Source organism: Pelmatolapia mariae, linkage group LG4, assembly GCF_036321145.2.
Source record: "Pelmatolapia mariae isolate MD_Pm_ZW linkage group LG4, Pm_UMD_F_2, whole genome shotgun sequence".
Classification (NCBI taxonomy): domain Eukaryota; kingdom Metazoa; phylum Chordata; class Actinopteri; order Cichliformes; family Cichlidae; genus Pelmatolapia; species Pelmatolapia mariae.
In genome coordinates, this window is record NC_086230.1 from 36,403,418 (window position 1) to 36,421,832 (window position 18,415).

Consider the following 18,415-nt stretch of genomic DNA (forward strand, 5'->3'; position numbering starts at 1 on the left):
GTCTGCTGCCCTGTGATGAACAGGTGAGTCTGCTGCCCTGTGATGAACAGGTGAGTCTGCTGCCCTGTGATGAACAGGTGAGTCTGCTGCCCTGTGATGAACAGGTGAGTTTGCTGCCCTGTGATGAACAGGTGAGTCTGCTGCCCTGTGATGAACAGGTGAGTCTGCTGCCCTGTGATGAACAGGTGAGTCTGCTGCCCTGTGATGAACAGTGTGACTGCTGCACAGTGGCTGTCTAACATAAACAGAGTAGTATCAGTGTAGAGGACGGACATCAGCTGTGAAACATCTGCTGACATCTGGATGAATCCAGGTGTGCAATCCACAAAGAGCAGCAGGTCAGCTGATGTCTTCCCCACACTGAGACACTCCACACATCTCAGTGTTCCTCCACCTGCTGAGCTCAGACTCACGCTCCTGTTCAGGTGTGGAGGTCAGGTCGCCCTCTGCCGTGTGCTGACAGAACGTTTATTTCTGCGTCCCTGCAGGTGTGCTGCAGAACAGGTTCAAGCTGAGTACAGTCCTTACAATGAGAAGGTAGATTTGAATAATATTACTATTCTCCTGTACTCGGATTCTTTGATGATTATATTACTACAGCACCAGGTTCAGTTTCCTTTGTACAAACATGCTCAGTAGAATTGTCCTTCAGGGAGCTGCTTTTACTTTCTTACTGTGAGTACATTTCAGAGCTGGTACTTTGTCACTTTTACTTGAGTAAAAAGTTGCTTCAGTACTTAAAGTTTTACTGGAGTATTTTAACCCAGGTGTCTGTATGTCTACTTCAGTACACAAAGTCTGTACTTTTGCCACCTCTGATAAAACACATGATCATTATTTACAAACATAAGGGTCAATAAAGTTATCGCAGACTTCATAAAGTTTGTTTCTGTTTGTTTATTGTGAGACAAACACACACAGTCTCCCACTAACAGTGAATCAGACCTCACAGCACCAAAACACAAACATGAGCGACCAGCAGGAGGCGCTGCAGGCCACCAGCAGTCAGTCACCAGAGCAACCAATCACAATCCAGATTCAAACCTGAAGCGTGGTTAGTAGTGATGGGAACCGGCTCTTTCAGCTCCCAGCCGGCTCTTCAGGTTGTTTTGTTGCTTTAATTCATTTATTATCAACAACAATATAAAATTATGCACAAAAGGAATTACTAATGTAAAAAAACCTGTGGTTTTATTTATTTATGTGTATATATATAAATATATACGGTGGCCCCTAGAGACAAAGCAGAGAGAGAAAGAGAGCCATGGACAACAACAAGAGAGAAATATATTTTTATTTATTCACTCCACATAAAATGTAATAAATCAATTATAAAATACAAAAAACAACTATTTATATTTCAACTTTTAACTATTTAAATTTTCAGCTTTTTCCTTTTAAACAAATTTAAAGTGAAACAACACAAAACACTACAAACCACAACACAATTAAATATAAATCAAAATATGAAAACAAAAAGAAGATGCACATTCTCTGTCATATGGGCCTGCCTGAATACACTTTCTGAATCCTTTATCATGAAAATAGTTGTGGATGATTACTATACCTTTCTAATGTGACGTTGTTGTCCCTGGCTCTCTTTCTCTCTCTCTCCCTCCCGCTCTGTTCCTGTGCTACTGCCAGTGTAACTACAGCCCCTCCCCCCTCTGCTCAGCACAAAGCACAAGGCTCGCGTGCGGAGTGAAGCGGAAAAAAGTGAGAGAGAGAGAGAGAGACAGGAAGAAAAAAACCATGGCTCCCAATAAGGAGCCGGCTCGCGTCGTTCACTTCAAAGAGTCGGCTCTAAGATCCATTTCGTCGTGACCAACACATCACTAGTGGTTAGCTTGGTGCAGCAGCACGGGGTGCTGTGACTGCTTTGAAGCTAAAAATGGGCAGAAAAGTCTCTGAAAAGTTTAGTAACTGAGATCAGCCTTTTGTCGTGAAGCTGCTTGTATTGTGGTAGTGATTTTTCAGCAGGAAGTGGAGGATTTAGATAATTTCTGACCATGTTGCTTCTGTTCATGTTCTGGAGTGTGATTGGCTGCTAATTCAGCAGAAATGGTGTAGTTTCATCATCCTACTCTAAATATGAACTCACTTTCAATGAAAGTGTCTATGTTGAGTCCCTGAATGCACCATAAGAACAAAAATCCATCGAACAAAAACTACCCAGCACATCTGAAGGGATTTATTCAGTCGTGGGTGCAGCCTCCATGGGTTCGTGTGGATTAGGATCCATGTAGTCCTGGTTGAACATGACGGTGTTGGCTCCCAGTTTGAACCTGTGGATGGCAAGCAGGCTCTGCAGCACCTGCAGACACACAACATGCATGTTAGGGGTTGTTAAAAGCACCCACAATAGTCAGATAAAAAGTCTGAGAAATCAGAGAGAAACTCTGTAAGGCCCAGGTGGATGATAGATGATAACAAGTAAGACTGGTTTCTGAGTTTTACAGCTGGGGTGGACGAGGCTAAGCATCAGGCTTTCAAATGAATTAAAGTCTGTCTGGGTCTTTGGCTGATTAATAGGCTGGTGTGAAAAATTGCTGCCACACCGCCCCCTCGGCCTGTGCTTCGAGGTTTCTGGTAGTTAGAATGACTCGGGGGTGTTGATTCATTTAAACTAACATAATCATCCTGCTGCAACCAGGTTTCTGTAAGGCAGAGGAAATCGATTTGTTGATCAATTATTAAGTCATGTACTAACAGAGACTTGGAGGAGAGAGACCTAATATTTAACCCTTTATTGACCATGGGCCCACCGGCGGGCCCATTTTACAGGTAAATTTGAAGGGCCAGTCAATAAAGGGTTAATAATCCACATTTCACTGTTTTACTCTTTGGTTCAGATGTGGATTCTGTATTGTTCTTTCTTTGTGATTTTTTTTATGTTTAAGTTGTTTGTTGTTGGTTTTTAGTTTGTTTTTTGTCTTTTTGGGAGCTGACACAGTCTCTATGGAGATGGGTTTTTGGGGGGGTAGCAGGAGGAGAGAAGCTGCAGAGAGGCGTGTAAGACTGCAACTCTGCTTCCTGGTCCCAACTCTGGATAGTCATATTTTGGGGGGTTTAATAAATTGGTCCATATTTCTAGAAATGAGAGCTGCTCCATCCAAAGGGGGATGGATGCCGTCTCTCCTAACAAGACCAGGTTTCCTCCAGAAGGTTTGCCAATTATCTATGAAGCCCACATCGTTTCTGGGACACCACTCAGACAGCCAGCAATTTAAGGAGAACATGTCTGTGAAGGTTCTCAGTCATCCAGGTCATCGTAGTCTAAGGAGCTTGGAAAGACAAGTGTCTGGGCTTCTTTAAGTTGCTTGAAGACGTTTCTCCTCTCATCTGAGAAGCTTCTTCAGTTCTAGGGTAAAATTGTGGAGAGTCCCAGGTTTAAATCCCGTGGGAGTTTCCCCCCCAAAGAGGGACAAAAGGACCCCGTGATGATCCTCTACCTAATCACATGAGCCAAGGTGTGAAAATGGGTGTAGGTCACAATCAGCCAGGGTTTCAGGTGAGCTCATTGTGAAACCTGGCCCCACCCTATCATGTGATTTGCTGAGGTCAGCTGGCCCAGGATGTGAGTGGGGGTTAAGGCGTCTGGGAAGGATCTCAAAACTGGATTATAGATGGTAGACAGTTGGTGTCGTAAGCCCCGCCTCTGTTCAAAGATGGTCGCTCACAGTGGACATAAATTGCTTCTTTCACTCCTTTCTTTTCTTTTTTTTTCCGCCTGTCCCGTTTGGCTCTTTTGCCATCAGATTTATTGTCTAAAGGCAAAGAAAGATGCCCAACGGATTTACTTTATCAAATGGACCATCCCAGCCTTGCCGTAATGGTCTTTTGATTCACCTTTTATTGTTTATTTTATTTTATTTTCACTTGCTACACACGGGACAGACTTGACTGGGGGAAAGAAAAACAGCGGGGAAGAGGGACGGTGATAAAGGGCAAAAACCAAAAACCAACAAAACAAACAGAAAGAAAAACACATATCAATCACCTGGATCACCTGTTGAAAAAGAAAAAGGAGAAAACAAGAAGAAAAAAAGAGCAATATAATAAACACAACACCATCACGATGATCTATGTGAATATAACAGTAAATACTAAATATTAAACATTATTGTGCAGCACGTAAGATCGACAGCGCACAGTGTGCTTTGAGGTAGGAGCCAAAAAGGGTGTAGTTTGTGTGTGTGATCACCCGTGTGTACACCTGTGAGCATGAGCGCGCTTGTATTTAAAAGGTTCCTTCATGTAATGATCTGCTAGAGGGTGTGGGGGGGCCACTGCCCCGTCCTCCAGGGCATGAAGCAGGTGTGGAGGAGATCAAAACTCCAGACATCCAGAGGCCCCCAGAACACAAGAGACCAAGGAAGACCAACAGAGGGGCAGCCGCGCCACTATCCCAGAAAGAGCTGAGGAGAGTCCCAGATGAGGGGTCACTCAGCAGCCGCGGAGCAGAAGCCAGGGGGGGTTGCAGTGACGTGCCCGTGAGCTCTGCCGGCAGCCAGCTGTGCCTGAGTGACCGAGCCCCAGGCCGAGAGGCCGAGGGCACCCCACCCCCGAAGGAGCCCGAGCGAGCCCCAGGCTCCAGGCCCCGACAAGCAGCCACCAGGAGTGAGCCGGTGTGTACCTGGACGCCCACCCCCGGACACAAAGAACCACCAACGCACCGATGTCTGAGGGCGTCTGCCACCGGCAGGGGGAGTGGTGGGGGGGAGATAGTCCTCCATACCTTGGAGGGCCTGAGATGTCCCCAGAGAGATGGCGTCTGATACCCAACCTGACATATAGACACAGACATACAGGCACACACAGATACAAACATCCATTCCCACCCTCATGCTCTCATATACAATTACTCAGCACTCAACCAACGTGGAGACAGACATAAAGAGACGCTGTACACACAATCACACCCCCCAAGCGTACTCTAAGAACCGGGTCTAGGTACCCTTGCCCCTGGAGGGGGAAACTGCACCCAGACCCAGGTGGTGTTACCCTTTTCCCTGCGGTGGAGAGAAGCAGACCGCCCCGACTCCGCAGCAGCAGGGAGGCCCCACATTCCAGACCCCAGTCGGACGGCCAACTCCTCCTCCTAGCCCCCTCGCTCCAACAGGCTGCAGAGAACGGGGGTGTGAGAAGACTCCAAACCTCCCTCCACCCGCTCATATGTAGTGTTGATGCATGTGTGTTGTAAGGTGCATTTAAAACCCAGGAGGGCATGGAGCTACCTGCCAGAGAGCAGCAGGTAAGCGCATAGCCCCTCCTTTCACTCCTCTTCAAACCATCTGTCCTCTCTGTCCAAAATGTGAAGATTGGCATCCTCGAAAGAGTGACCTTTGTCCTTTAGATGCAGATGAACCTCCGAGTCTTGTCCCATGGAGGTGGCTCTTCTATGTTGAGCCATGCGCTTGTGAAGTGGCTGTTTGGTCTCTCCAATGAACCAGTTTCTGTCTGAGTGTGTTGCTGGGTCTGAAGTACACTGGGATGTCGTGCTTGGAGAAAACTCTCCTGAATTTCTCTGATACACCGGCTATATAGGCGATGACAATGTTGTTGCGTCTGTCTTTCTTATCCTCCCTCACTGGTGTCTGATCTTCTTTTCTGTGCATCTTTGCTGACTTTATAAACGCCCAATTAGGATAACCGCATGTTTTAAGTGCTTCCTTTACATGTAAAGGAAGCAGGGAGGGAGGGGACCAGAAAAACTACAGAGTCCGACATTGTTTTGGCAAAGTTGCACACCGATTCAATATTGATTTTAGTGACCTCCAATTGATGTAACCAAGTGTTATGTCAATCGGCCGACATGAATTATAATTTTACTGTATTTACGTTTACCCTTAGCCAGCAGTTTTAAATTTCCTTCAATGTCGCCTGCTCTGGCCCTTGGAAGACAATTGACTATGGTTGCCGGTGTCTCTAGCTTCACATGTCGGTGTCTCTAGCTTCACATGTCTGAGAACAGAATCACCAATTACCAGAGTTTGACCCCCGGCGGGTGTGTCGCCGAGTGGGGAAAAACAGTTAGACACATGAACAGGTTGGTGGTGTACCTGGGGCTTCTGTTTAGGACTATGCTTCCTCCTCACCGTCACCCAGCCGCCCTCTTTCCCCAGCTGCTTGGGGTCTGCCGGGGAACAGCTAGCAGGGCCTACGCTATCTTTGGGTACACCAGCTACAGGGGCCTGGCTAGCTACGGGTGAATGAAGGGTGCGAAGCCGAGTCTCCAATTCAGTAATCCTGGTCTCCAGAGCTGCAAATATGCTACATTTGTTACAGGTATCATTACTGCTAAAGGAGGCCGAGGAGTAACTAAACATCTGACACAATGAGCAGGAAAGTGCAACAGGGACAGGTGAAGTAGCCATGGTGCTAACAAGTCAGTTAAAGCTAAGCTAGCGAAACTCAAAAGAGGCAGTGAGTGAATGCTGTGAATGTAAATTAGCGAGTGAATGCACAGAGAGTGAGCTTTGGATAAAGCATGTTCCACCGTTACCTTCACCCTCCACATCTTCTCGAGCTCTTCTCTGAGCCCTTGGTATTTCTCCAGCTTCTCGTGTTCCTTCTTCCTGATATTGCTGTCATTCGGAACCGCTACATCGATCACTACGGCCGTCTTCTTCTGTTTATCTACCACCACTATGTCCGGTTGGTTAGCCACCACCATTTTGTCCGTCTGTATCTGGAAGTCCCACAGGATCTTAGCTCGGTCATTCTCCATCACAATGGGGGCGTCTCCCATTTTGACCTCGGAACTTCCAGGTTATACTCGGCACAGATGTTTCTGTATACTATGCCGGCCACTTGGTTATGGCGTTCCATGTATGCCCTGCCTGCTAGCATCTTGCACCCTGCTGTTATATGCTGGATTGTCTCTGGGGCATCTTTACACAGCCTGGGGTCTTGCCTGGTGTGATAGACCCCAGCCTCTATGGATCTTGCTGCTGATACAACCAAATTTCCCCTTGTGGGACAATTAAAGGATTATTCTATTCTATTCTATTCTATTCTTGTACTCAGAGCTTGTTCCTGTGCTGCCATGATTAGTGCCTCCGTGCTGTCTTTCAGTCCAGCTTTGTCCAGCCACTGGTAGGATTTCTGGATGTCCTCTATCTGTCCTCTGTCTGGTACATACGTGCAGGGGCCTGTCCTTCCATGATGGCTCCTCCTCTTCCTTGGGTTTCTGCTGCCTGAGGTATTCACTGAGCACACAATTGGTTGGGGCCATCTTCCTGATGTGCTCGTGGATGTTTGTTGTCTCATCCTGGACTGTGGTGCTGACACTCACCAGTCCCCGGCCTCCTTCCTTCTGCTTAGCGTACAGCCTCAGGGTGCTGGACTTGGGGTGAAACCCTCCATGCATGGTCAGGAGCTTCCTGGTCTCGATGTCAGTGGCTTCCATCTCCTCCTTTGGCCAGCTTAATATCCCAGCAGGATCGCTGGCAGGGTGTAGGTGTTGATAGCCCAGATCTTGTTGTTACCTTTCAGCTGACTCCTCAGGACTTGCCTGACCCTCTGCAGGCAGTGGTTGTGATTGCCCCTTTGCCTGTGGGATTCTCAGGTACTTGTAGGTGTCCTCGATGGCCGCTCATTTCTGACTGCCCTTTCCTCTCTTCGTTACCATCCAACTATACTCCATGAGTACATCAGGAAGATGGCCACTACTGACCACCTGTTCAGTGAATACCGAAGAAAGAAACAGGAGAAAGAAAAGAAGCAACGGGCAAGAGGAGGGGCCATCATGGAAGGACAGGCCCCTGCACGGAATGTACCACCGGCAGATAGAGGAGGTGGCTGACATCCAGAAATCCTACCAGTGGCTGGACAAGGGAATTATGTGGTTACAGTTGCTCCAAGACAATACAAGTAACAGATTGAACTAAATACTGCAATATATTACAAAGTTTAAAAATTAAAAGAAATAGCTCCAATATATACAAACAACTCAATTATAAATATCCAGAATATTACAGAGGAGCTCTAAGTACAAGATCAATAGAGGCTGGGGTTTATCACACCAGGCAGACCCCAGGTGCAGGCTGTGTAAAGATGCCCCAGAGACGATCCAGCACATAACAGCAGGGTGCAAGATGCTAGCAGGCAGGGCATACATGGAACACCATAACCAAGTGTTCGGCATAGTGTACAGAAACATCTGTAACATCTGTGCTAGGAACCTATGGGACTTCCAGATACAGATGGACAAACCAGCGATGGCTAACATAACGAACATGGTAGTGGTGGATAAGAAGAGGAAGAAGGCCAGGCTGAGAACTCGAGAATATGTGGAGGATGAAGGTAACAGCGGTCCCAGTGCTAATTTGGAGAAACAGCACACACACACACATATATATATATATGTTTATATATGTCTCTCTATATATATTGTGTAATGTATGTATGGTCGGAAGGGTAAGATGGCGCTGGCACGGCTGGCAGCCCTAACCCAATTTCCCTTGGGATGAATAAAGTGTTATCAATCAATCAATCAATATATATATATATATATATATATATATATATATATATATATATATATATATATATGATTTTATCTGACTATATTCTTTTTCCTTTTTTATATCTATTCTTGTTCTGTTCATTGCACGTGTTATAAGGACAATAAAGATATTCATGACCGAAGCAGCGTGGAATCACCCTGACAGAGAACAAAAGGCAGAAACATCCAAAGAGGAGCTTTGGATGTCCTTCAGGAAGCCTGGAGAACTATTTCTGAAGATCCTCATAGAAATGAGAGAGCTGCTTAGAGAGTTCAGATGGAGCTGAAGGATGAAGCTGCTCACACCAACTATTCACTTTCAAGCTCGTTACAATCATTCAAACTCATTTACTGTATTCCACGTATGTTTGCACAGGTTTCAAGAAATCACCGCATCTATTCTTAGCTATCCTAACAATGAGTTTTGCTTAGTACAGTAAGTTTGTTCTTTAGTGTTGCACATAAACCCGATCAGGTGACAGCCAGCAGCAGGGAGCAGTCCATTGTCTCTCCATGGACCATGCTTCTACTTTAATATTTTAATCTTAATGTCACTTTATTACATCTTCATACACCAAAGTACATGGTGATATCACATCACACACAACGACATCACTGCAAAAAGAAAACACACGACATAGTTCATGAATGACTCTGTTACCGCAGCAACAGTAAGGCACTTAGAATAAGAGTCCAGACTGAGCTATGAGGAGGAAACAGGAAGCACATGAAGGCTCGTCCCTGATTGGCTAAAAGAGACAAGTAAGGTTTGAGTTTCAGGCAAGAGCAGGGCTGAACAGTTTGTTGTATTCTTCCTCAAAGGAGACTCTCTTCAGACGCTCCAGAGACAGCAGAGTGAGACCTCCCTACATACAACACGTCACATCACATGACATGAGGCACGTCACATCACATGACATGGGACACAACACACATACGACAACAGAAACAGAAGGAAACAGAATCATATGAGTTGTTTGTTACATGTACACAACATATCTTATACATGTGCAAGAGTTTAAATATTTCTAAATAAACGTGTTTGTGCAGTAGTCTGACCAGCAGGTGGCAGCAGTGGAAGCCTTCACGTACTTACCCAGGTGAAGATGGAAAAGAAGGAGAAAACAATGGTGGCTCTCGCTGCGTCGGCTCCTTCGTTCAGAGGATTGTCCTCTTTTTTAGAGACCTGCCACTGATTGGCCAGAAAACAGAAGCCCACAAACCAGATGAAGGCCCATAGAGCTGCATACATCACGGAGGAACCACATTTAACAAAATGCACAAAACACACATGCCTAATCCCACCGACTCCAAAGCACGGGAGATGGACACTCACCTGACACCACGATGTCAGCCATGACGGCCTTCTTCCTGTCCTTCACGCCGCTGATCTGGGGGAAGTAAACATCCAGTGCCAGGAAAGCAGCGCTGCATAGGAACCCCAGTGTTCCCATGGTGATGCCATAGTTGCAGGCGTTCTGGTTGCGGTTGAAGATGCAATACGGCTCCACCTCCTCTGGCCTGTTGACATAGCCCTCGTTAGCAACGCAGCCGAGGATGACGATGGAGAAGAGCTGGAGTAAGGAAGTAAAGTTTATTCATGAGCAAGTTTAAACACAGCTTTTACTGATCAAAGTGTACTGACCTTGTTAGAGTGTAATTTTCTATTTAAGGCTATATATCTCATAATTTTTTCGTTTTGCCTCTGAAAACATTACATCCAAATGAACAGAATTTCCCTTTTGGGGCATGGTAATGAGAGTGTCATCTCCACATAAGGAGCTGTCCAGAATGGCGCAGAAGAAGAAACATGAGCCGATGTCAGACGTAAGGCCACGCTCAACAGTTTTGACCAATCATGTTAACGTTCTGTTTCTGTGACCCGCAGTAACACTGTTTACTGGCTGGGTGTGGGGCTCTTTCTTTCTTTGGGGTCTCCTGAGTGACCAACGAGACACAGCAGCCATTTCTATCTTGAACCTTCATCTGCTTAATAATTTTTTTTAAATGCACTTTAAGCATATTTGTCTTCTCTCTCAAAAATGAACCCAACAACATACACACGTGCATGAAATTACATATATAAATAAAAAAGCAAACGCAGACACGGAACCATTACCAGGCCATCAACAGAGGACAGCAGGGGGCAGACAGAGTTTCAGCGGGAACAGCCAATGGGAGATCAGTGGGCGTTTCTCAATATGCGTACTTGTGCGTACTTGCGTTCTCGTGTACTCGTGATACGTCATCAGTCGGAGACCAAGTACTGTTCCAATTCGAAGTACGCATCAAGCCGAGAACGCGAAAAAGTCCCGGATGTGTTCTCGCTCCGCCCGTTTTATCGAGCGTGCATCGGTGTGGACTTGGTACAGCTAAATATCCCAGAATGCATTTCGTCCAAAACTCAACAGCGGACTCCCGGCACATCGTTTTCAACCACCCCCCCCCCCCGCTCGCAGTCTTCTCACCACTTAGGTTAAAGAAACTCCAGCAGCTGTCTATAGTCTATATGCGGCCATTCTGGCTACCGAGGGAATTCACAGCAGTGATTATTACGGCGGTTTACATTCCCCCACAAGCCGACACTGACCGAGCACTCAGGGAACTGTACAGCGCGATCAGCAGTGAGGAAACCGCACACCCAGAGGCGGCGTTTATCACGACCGGGGACTTTAATAAGGGTAACCTGAAGAAAGTCTCACCAAAACTACACCAACACATCCATTTCAACACTCGTGGAGACCGGCTTCTTGACCACTGCTACACCTCTTTCCGGGATGCATACAAAGCCCTCCCCCGCGCCCCATTCGGCCAATCAGATCACCGCTCCATCCTGCTCCTGCCCGCCTACAGGCAGAAGCTGAAACAGGAAGCTCCAACCCTGAGGGCGGTGCACCGTTGGTCGGACCAATCGGAGTCTACGCTGCGGGACTGTTTTGATCACGCGGACTGGGAAATGTTTCACGTGGCTGCTAATGACATTGATGAGTACACAGACTCAGTCTGCGGATTTATCAGAAAATGCGTGGAAGATGTCGTCCCATCCAGAACAGTTAAATCCTTCCCAAATCAAAAACCCTGGATTAACGGAGATGTTCGCACAGCACTGGCGGCACGGAGCACCGCTTTTGCCTCCGCGAACACATCGGACTACAAACACGCACATTACCAACTCCGGAAGACGATCAAAGCAGCCAAACGTGAGTACAGGGACAAGGTGGAGCAACATTTTGACAACCCTCGGAGTATGTGGCAGGGACTAAACACGATCACAGACTTTAGAGGGAAAACCAGCACACCGCAGACCACGGCCTCTCTGTGTGAGGATCTAAACGTATTCAATCAATCAATCAATCAATCAATCAATATACTTTATTAATCCCGAGGGAAATTAGGGTTACAGCAGGCAGCACGCTAATGGCGCATGCGCACTTACAAAGGAACCTTCTGACCAACATTACACAAACATCACATTGGGGAGACATGTCAGAAGGTAGGCTGATAGGAAGAAAAAACAACGAAAATATGTAACATGAGGAGAGAGGAGGAGAAAAAAAACTCCACTCAGACTGAGCTCCTAGTGGGAGAACAGTTTGATAACAGAAAAAACACCTCAGCACAAAAAGCTTTATTTTCTATTCTTCTCAGTTTAGGTTAGTTCTGTTCTGTTGCTATTCAGCAATAAAGCTGTGCGTTTTTGAGTCCTGTATTTTGGGTCCTTTCTCCGTGCCTGCCTGCACACAGCCATGACAAAACTGCAGGATCTAGGACTGAGCAGCTCCCTCTGCAGCTGGATCCTTAACTTCCTGTCTGACAGACGCCAAGTGGTCAGACTGGGCAGCACCACCTCATCCCCCATCACACTGAACACTGGTGCTCCACAGGGGTGTGTACTGAGCCCTCTCTTGTACTCACTCTACACCTACGACTGCACGGCCACTAGAAACTCCAACATCATTGTGAAGTTTGCGGACGACACTACAGTGGTGGGTCTTATTACCAACGGTGATGAGACGGCCTACAGGGAGGAGGTCAGCGCCCTGACCCACTGGTGTCAAGACAACCATCTCACCCTCAACGTCGCAAAGACAAAGGAGTTGATAGTGGACTTCCGGAGGTGCAGAGGAGTACACACCCCCATCACCATCAACGGCGCCGCTGTGGAGAGAGTGAGCAGCTTCCGCTTCCTTGGTGTACATCTGGCTGAGGATCTTACGTGGTCAGTACACATAAACAAAACAGTGAAGAAGGCGCAGCAGCGCCTCTTCTTTCTCAGGAGACTGAAAAGATTCGGCATGAGCCCCCGCATCCTCAGGACCTTCTATCGCTGTGCCATTGAGAGCATCCTCACTGGATGCATCACCACCTGGTACGGCAACAGCACCGCTTACAACCGCAAAGCTCTCCAGAGAGTAGTGCGGTGCTCTGAACGGATAATTGGAGGTGAGCTTCCCTCCCTCCAAGACATCTACAGGAAGCGGTGCCTGAGGAAAGCGGGGAGGATCATCAAGGACTCCAGTCACCCCAGCCATAAACTGTTCAGACTACTTCCATCAGGAAGGAGGTTCTGCAGCATCCGGTCCCGTACCAGCAGACTGAGAGACAGCTTTTTCCATCAGGCCATCAGACTGCTGAACACTTCATAGACACCTCACCCTCACTACTGGAACTTCAACATTATGCACTCCATACTGTATATAAATACCACTGTTTTGCACATATCAACCTCTGTATATTTTATATATCTTATTTTATTGTTTACTTTATTTAATTTGTAAAACATGTATATACATACTATATACACACTCAAACACACACACGTAGAAAAACATATTTAGTATACACATTCAGTAATGTATATACCTTTACATGTTGTACATATATTTATTACTTTTTAGATTAGCCATTTTTATATTTTGCTTGTTTTACATTATTGTATTTTGCACAACTCATGTTGCTTGTGAAGCTCGCACACAAGAATTTCACTCACATGTACTGTACCAGTGTACCTGCACATGTGATGTGACAATAAAAGTGATTTGATTTGATTTAGTATTGAGTGTCCGCTAAAATAAAAATAGAAGCGTTCTAACATCTCACCTGCTTGTTTTTATTAAGGTATGTACACGTATGTACATGTACACTATTTTTATTAATAGAGGTTTCACTACTGAGGTTAAAAATGATATATAAGTCACTTAGATCACATCTAAATGTTAATGTTTGGTTTATTTCAGTGTTTTGTTTGTTCCTGAGTAAACCGGTTTGGCTGTGATTAAAGTTAAGCTTCATAACATGTTACTCACAGTTAAATTAAGAGGGGACGGCAGTAGAAACTCCGGACCTGTGACATCATCACGTACGCTGGTGTTCCAATTGTACAAATCGCGAGTCCGTGCTCGCGTTCTCGGCCAGTACGTACTCACCGAGAACGCGAGTACGTACTCGCGTACTTGAGAATTGAGAAACGGCCAGTGGTTCAAAGAGAGTAATGGTGGATTCTTTGAGGCACACAGGAAGTCTTTTTCCATGGCCTCACCGAACTCCTCCCACACCCGAGTTTTTGCGTTGGCCACTGCCCGAGCCGCTTTCTGCTTGGCCTGTCGGTACCTATCGACTGCTTTCGAAGTCCCACAGGCTAACCAAGCTCCATACAGCTCCTTCTGCCTGATGGATTCCTTTATCTCTGGTGTCCACCATCTGGTCCGGGGTTACCACCACGACAGGCACCAACCACCTTGTGGACGCAGCTCAGTGCAGCAGCTCCAGCAATGGAGGTGCTGAACATGGTCCATTCGGACTCAATGTCCTCAGTCTCCCTTGGAATGCTGCCGAAGCTTTACCGGAAGATGGAGTTGAAGGTCCTGTGGACCGGGGTCTGTCCCAAGCAAAATCTCGGGTGTGGGAGGAGTTTGGTGAGGCAATGAAAAAACATCTACTAAACTGGAACATAAAATAACGCAAGTCTATTAGCAGCAACCAACCAACCAACCCAGTGATGTCACACTGTGCTGTAACACAAGACGGCACTAATCATGTTTTAAAAATGTTAAGCACTTATTTTTTCAGATCCAGCTTCACATACAGAGTTATCTATGTCAGTTTTTGAGAGCAGGACTCCTTGGTGTGAATTTGCCTTTATCAGAGATGGCAAAAGTAGAACCATTCTTTATTTAAGTAGAAGTACAGCTGGAGCTGCTGGAGTATTTTGAACCTGTGTTAAAAAATACTCCAGTAAAAGTTTAAGTACTGAAGCAACTTTTTTACTCAAGTAAAAGTTTAGGTTTAAAGAGAAGCTTTAAAGCAGTCACAGCACCCCGTGCTGCTGCACCAAGCTAACCACGCTTCAGGTTTGAATCTGGATTGTGATTGGTTGCTCTGGTGACTGGCTGCTGGTGGCCTGCAGCGCCTCCTGCTGGTTGCTCATGTTTGTGTTTTGGTGCTGTGAGGTCTGATTCACTGTTAGTGGGAGACTGTGTGTGTTTGTCTCATGAGCAGACTCACCTGTTCATCACAGGGCAGCAGACTCACCTGTTCATCCTGCACTAACCTGCAGCCTTTAAATAACAGTCAGTCTGCCTCAGTTTGTTTAGCAGCAGCTTTATGAACAAACATCATGTGACACGTACAGATTTAACAACATGAGGACTTCCATGTGAGCTTTAAATGAGCATCCTTCCTTTGACTCTAAGCTCTCTGCTTCCTCTCCCGTCCTTCTTTCTTATCTTTCTCCATCTCTGAGTGAACGTAGCTCTCTGTCTTTTCTGTTCCTGTCAAATAAACAGCTGGACTTTAGCTTCAGCACACTGTGAGACAAACTGTTTGTTGAGCTGATTTGATTTGATTTGATAGTGTTTGAGGTGAGCTGAGAAAACGTTATCATCCGTGGTATCAGTCAGGATCAGCTCTCCATTATCATCTGACTATGATGTGAGTAGCAGGTCACTGTTAACAGTTCGGCGCTATGAATGGCTCTGAGGCCCGACTGAAGCAGTTCCTGTTTCTCGCCTGAGCTGAGACCTGACTGCTGTTGTAAAATGAAAGTTAACTTAGGGACAGGACGGTATGTTCTTGGCATCAAGGTTTGATGTTTTTGTGTCATGGCTGAATTCTAGAGGCAGAGTGGGCATGATCACACACAGAGTGGGCATGATCACAGAGTGGGCATGATCACATGTAGTCTGATGATTTCCTCAAAGAAAGCACTGCAGTCATTAAAAATGCAGCTCGAGTGGATACACGGCTCCTGTCACACTTTAATACATTTATACAAAGACGATCACAGTTTTGGAGAGTGTTTTATTTGTGGTCCTTGAATAGCGTCTGTAGATCTGCAAATATTTCACATCAGAAACCTGTTAATAAAGGAAGGTTTTCAGCTTTTAACCAACCAATCATGTGCAGCTGGACCTAAATTAGCTCCATGTGACCTTTAACCAGCAAGCAGCTGTTACCCTGCAGCATACACCTCCCAGCTCCACAATTACCTCTTCCATCCTGCGCTATGGAGACGTGGAGGACTGCATGTTTCTATCCAATCACGGCAGTCTCTCTCCTGAGCTGTCCAATCAGAGTGGGTGCAGAGTCAAACAGTGAGGTTTTGTTTGAGCAGTCTTGTGTTGAGCCTCAGGAATGTTAACACCAATCTCATGACTGAATCACACAGGACTCTCAGGACCCAGCAGCCAGTAAAGTGACAGCAGCTGACCCCAAACAGAGAGAGAACCGACCAGAACCAGAACCACTCAGTCACACATTAACACACAGGCTGATCACTTAAACATCAGAACAGGCAGACATTTGTGAAGATGCTGATCTGTGAAGTTTTACTTCCATCATCTCTCAGGTCAGAGGCACATCAGAGGAGGATGGACATCAGCAGACCAGGTGGACCCAGACTCACCTGAACTGGATCAGAACCACAGATCTAAGAGGTTCTGTCAAACCCCAGACTTCATTCAGAATTTGGACAATTCGGGACTCCATTTGAATTTTTTCTGCCTAACTTTGCTGGATTTACTCTGACCTGTCAGACATTCATCCACCTGCTGGAGGGAGCTTAAAACACGTGCTGGAGAACATGTTTTGAGAGGAAGGCATTCAGGGAGGGGGGCAGGCACCAGAGCGGCTGTGAGACTGTGCGTTCAGCAGATGAGACTAAGAGAATGTGTTGCCCACATCGTCAAACTCACCTGAACGCTCTAAGATAAACAGGTGAGCCTGTCACACCACAGCTTCTTGGATCTGATTGGATGGCACTGTGAGACCTCTCAGGTTTGTCCATAACACTAATGATTGGTTTGTTTAGAGACCCATCTATGACATAATTATGACATCACAGGACTTACCCAGCACAGGATCCTCACGACGGTCTGCGGCTGCCTGATGAAGGTCGCAGGGTCGAACGCTCCGCCGGCCTTCCCCGCCCCGTACGCCTGGAAACCGTCCATCCACTTCCTGTTCCTCAGACCAGCTCAGACCACTGCAGTCCACCTCAACCCTCCAGAACCCAGCCAAGTCCAGTTAGTCTCAAACAGACTGGTCCCAGTTCACTGCATCAAGACAGGCCCAATCAGACCAGTGGGCTCAGTTGGTCTGGGTGTGCCTCTCTCTTCTTCTTCTCTGCTGTTATAAACTGCTCTGTAATCTGCAGTAATCCTCTTCATCCTCCCTCACTGCACAACAGCCTTTAGCTCCAACCGCACCGACTCACAGGGTGGGCACCGCCGCCAATGCGCTGCACCAATCAGAGGAAGAGGCCACAGCCATCCAATCATAGTGAAGGAGGCGTTACTCTGCCTGAGAGGAGGAGCTGCCTGTGAGGCAGAACTCAGGGCGGAAAACTACTCATGTCTGTCTCCTCTTTCCTTCCTTCCTTCCTTCCTACCTCCCATCTTCATTGTCCAGTCTGGAGATCGACCATCAGCTTGATTGTCCCTGATGGTGTGGTTGAGGGGTGGGGGGGTAGCTGTGACCCCTGTGAAGGCCTCATTAATGCTGAAGTACATCTGCAGAGCAACATCTGCTCCTGTCTCAGGGAACTTCACTGAGCTCCATTCCTGACCTGAGTAAAGCCCAGACCATCACCCACTGAAACATCTGGAGCTTCACAGAACCCAAAAACCACAAAAACATCTGGTTTCAACCTGCAGCAGCTGGTCTCCTCAGTTCAATCAGAGCTGTGGCCTGAACTATGAAGTAGGACTTAGTCGTATCCAGGTAACTTCAAGGTGAACTCTGTGTTTCTGAGCTACAAAGGTGGTTCACATCTTACTGGGCTAAATCTCCATCGTAACTTATGCTGTGAACTTTACAGATCAGCAGGAATGACATCACCACCTACTCCCCAATCACATCTCCAGAAAATACCGTCACCATCCCTGGAAGATCCCTCAGAGCTCTGAGAGGAGGAGGGTCTGAAATCTTTGTGTTTCCCTGATGAGCATCAATAATCAATAATAATATATTTTATTCCAGTTGTACAGCAGCTTGATTCTGCTATATCTGACCCCCGGACACCTGCACTGTGCCTGCTGAGCTCAGAGCAGGTTTGTTTGAATTCAGTTTTTTATACTTAATGATTGTTTTGATCTTTAGTCTTTGACCCTGAACCAGCAGCAAGTCTGCAGCTGAGAGAATAAAGACTCCGAGTTTCCTCTCATTCGTTCATGTGCAGCTTGTTCCTGAAAGCAGGAAATGAAGCTCCAGCTGCTCAGACTGAACATCCATGTGATCGTGTGCTGATGCAGACCATGGTTCTGATCTGCTGCAAACACACACCTGAGTATCTGTTCAACCAATCACATTCATTCACTCTGATCTGCGACATACTGCAGGGAGTTCCACTTTAAAGTCTGAGCGCTCTGATGGGGGACGCCGTCAGAGTGGCTGTAAGCGTCACAAGAT

At 46.6% G+C, this 18,415-nt stretch overlaps 1 protein-coding gene across 2 annotated transcripts; it reads right to left on the reverse strand.

Annotated features, from left to right (window-relative positions):
* Positions 1–877: 877 nt before the first annotated feature.
* syngr1a (synaptogyrin 1a) lies at positions 878–17,149 on the reverse strand. 2 transcript variants are annotated; one of them, XM_063472630.1, is made up of 4 exons: positions 16,858–17,149; positions 9,846–10,083; positions 9,606–9,751; positions 878–2,314 (listed from the first exon to the last, which is right to left on the reverse strand). In XM_063472630.1, the coding sequence occupies exons 1-4, from the start codon at positions 16,957–16,959 to the stop codon at positions 2,192–2,194; spliced, it is 609 nt and encodes a 202-aa protein (XP_063328700.1). In that variant the 5' UTR covers positions 16,960–17,149; the 3' UTR covers positions 878–2,191. The 2 variants fall into 2 exon arrangements, with proteins under 2 accessions (XP_063328700.1, XP_063328701.1); XM_063472631.1 differs by lacking the exon at positions 878–2,314 and adding an exon at positions 9,026–9,375 and having other exon boundaries at positions 16,858–17,148.
* Positions 17,150–18,415: the final 1,266 nt, after the last annotated feature.